At 43.5% G+C, this 2,361-nt stretch overlaps 1 protein-coding gene across 1 annotated transcript in view; it reads right to left on the bottom strand.

Moving 5' to 3' along the window:
• Positions 1–1,416: 1,416 nt before the first annotated feature.
• The window catches only part of EMH_0039830 (zinc finger (CCCH type) protein, putative), a gene marked incomplete at both ends in the record, with an annotated part of 4,476 nt that continues 3,531 nt past the window's right edge, over positions 1,417–2,361 (bottom strand). Inside the window, 2 exons of the mRNA XM_013495442.1 lie at positions 1,417–1,466; positions 1,890–2,114. Coding sequence (XP_013350896.1) covers positions 1,417–1,466; positions 1,890–2,114 — 275 coding nt within the window. The remainder of the gene's footprint in view (positions 1,467–1,889; positions 2,115–2,361) is intronic.

Here is a 2,361-nt window from a genome sequence, read left to right as displayed (position 1 = left end):
GTGTGTGGGGTGTGTGGGGTTGTGGGGTTGGGGGTTGTGGGGTTGTGTGTGGGGTTGTTGGGATCGTTGGGATCGTGTGTATACTGACGGTTCCGTCTCTGCTTTTTTTGAGGGGTAAATCATCGTTCCAAGGATTTGTGATTTTTCCGATTTCTTCGAATTCTAATTTACATTGTTTCAGCCAACAAACACGAAAGTTATAACCTAGTTTTAGCTGCACCGATCCCCATAAACCTATACACATACCAGCAGCAGCAGCAGCAGCAGCAGCAGCAGCAGCAGCAGTAACAGCAGCAGCAGCAGCAGCAGGAGGAAGAGGAGTTGTTGTTGTTGTTGTTGTTGTTGTAGCAGCGGTAGGAAGGAGAGAAGCAGCAGCAGCAGATGCAGCAGCAGCAGCAGAAACAAAAGCAGCAGCAGCAGCAGTAACAACAACAACAGCAGCAGCAGCAGCAGCAGCAGCAGCAGCAGCAGCAGCAGCAGCAGCAGCAACAGCAGCAGAAGCAGTAACAACAAAAGGAACTAAAACAGAAAGAGGAAATACAAGGAGAGGGAGAGCAGCAACAAATAAAAAAAAATATAATATAATAAATAAAAATAGATAGAGAGAAAAATATAAATATAATAAATAGAGACAGATATAGAGAGAGATGTAATATAATAAATAGAGATAAAGACAAAGAAATAAATATAATAAAAGGAGACAGATAAAAGGAGACAAACAAAAGGAGACAGATAAAAGGAGACAGATAAAAGGAGACAGATAAAAGGAGACAGATAAAAGGAGACAGAAAAGGAGACAGACAAAAGGAGACAAAAGGAGACAGAAAAGGAGACTAACGGGGGTGTAGATGGGGTAGTGGGGGGGTCAAAAGAAAGGAGACAAAAAAAGAGACAAAAAAAGAGACAAAAAAAGAGACAAAAAAGAGACAAAAAAAGAGACAAAAAAAGGAGACAAACACACAAATACAAACACAAGGAGACAAACAAAAGGAGACAGATAAAAAGAGACAAAAGGAGACAGATAAAAGGAGACAGATAAAAGGAGACTAACGAGGGTGTAGATGGGGTAGTGGGGGGGTCATCATGCGTGCATATCCCTTAAAAGATACAAAAAAAGATACAAAAAAAAAGAGACAAAAAAAAGCAAAGACAAAAAAACAAAGACAAACACAAGGAGACAAACAAACAAAGACAAACAAAAGGAGACAGATAAAAGGAGACAAAAGGAGACAAAAAAAAAACTAACGAGGGTGTAGATGGGGGAGAGGGGGGGTCATCATGCGTGCATATCCTTGAAAGATACAAAAAAGAGACAAAAAAGAGACAAAAAAGAGACAAAAAAACAAAGACAAACAAACCAAGACAAACAAAGGGAGACAGACAAAAGGAGACAGATAAAAGGAGACAGAAAGGAGACTAACGGGGGTGTAGATGGGGTAGTGGGGGGGTCATCATGCGTGCATATCCTTGAAAGAGACAAAAAAGATACAAAAAAGAGACAAAAAAGAGACAAAAAAGAGACAAAAAAAAGGAGACAAACAAACCAAGACAAACAAAGGGAGACAAACAAAAGGAGACAAACAAAAGGAGACAGATAAAAGGAGACTAACGAGGGTGTAGATGGGGTAGTGGGGGGGTCATCATGCGTGCATATCCTTGAAAGCCTCCGCTTTCATTTGCGGAGAAGAGCAGCAGGATGTGATGAGCAGCAGCAAAAGAAGAGTTTAGTTTTTTTGTGTTGTTTCTGCTTGTGGCCCAGCAACCAAAATAAACAGATAAATATATATTTATTATTTTATTAGATTTCATTATAAAAAAACGTTTGCTGCTAGAAGCAGTTGCATATACACCCCATGCATCCACCAATAAAGGCACATATACACCCTCACCGCTGATGCTCTCATTCATGCTGCTGCTGCTGCTGCTGCTGCTGCTGCTGCTGCTGCTGCTGCTGCTGCTGGTAGTGGTGGTGGTGGTTAGGTCGGTTACGTCAGAATTACGCGGAGATCCCTGCTGCTGCTGCTGCTGCTGCTGCTGCTGCTGCTGCTGCTTCTGCTGCAGCTGCCGCACCTGAGCTGCCACTCTATCCAATGCAGCCTGGGTTATAGGGTCTACTGTAGAAGGAAACAAATCCTATACAACACACCAGCAGCAGCAGCAGCAGCAGCAGCAGCAGCAGCAGCAGCAGCAGCAGCAGCAAGTGATGCAGCAGTAGCAGAGGTAGTAGCAGCAGCAACAGCAGCAACAGCAGCAGCAGCAGCAACAGCAGCAAGTGATGCAGCAGTAGCAGCAAGTGATGCAGCCGTAGCAGAGGTAGTAGCAGCAAATCATGCAGCAGCAGCAGCAGCAGCAGCAAATGAT

The sequence above is a fragment of the Eimeria mitis genome, genomic scaffold (assembly GCF_000499745.2).
Source record: "Eimeria mitis Houghton genomic scaffold, Emh_scaff1575, whole genome shotgun sequence".
Lineage (NCBI taxonomy): Eukaryota > Apicomplexa > Conoidasida > Eucoccidiorida > Eimeriidae > Eimeria > Eimeria mitis.
This window is presented reverse-complemented; position numbering and strand designations above follow the sequence as displayed.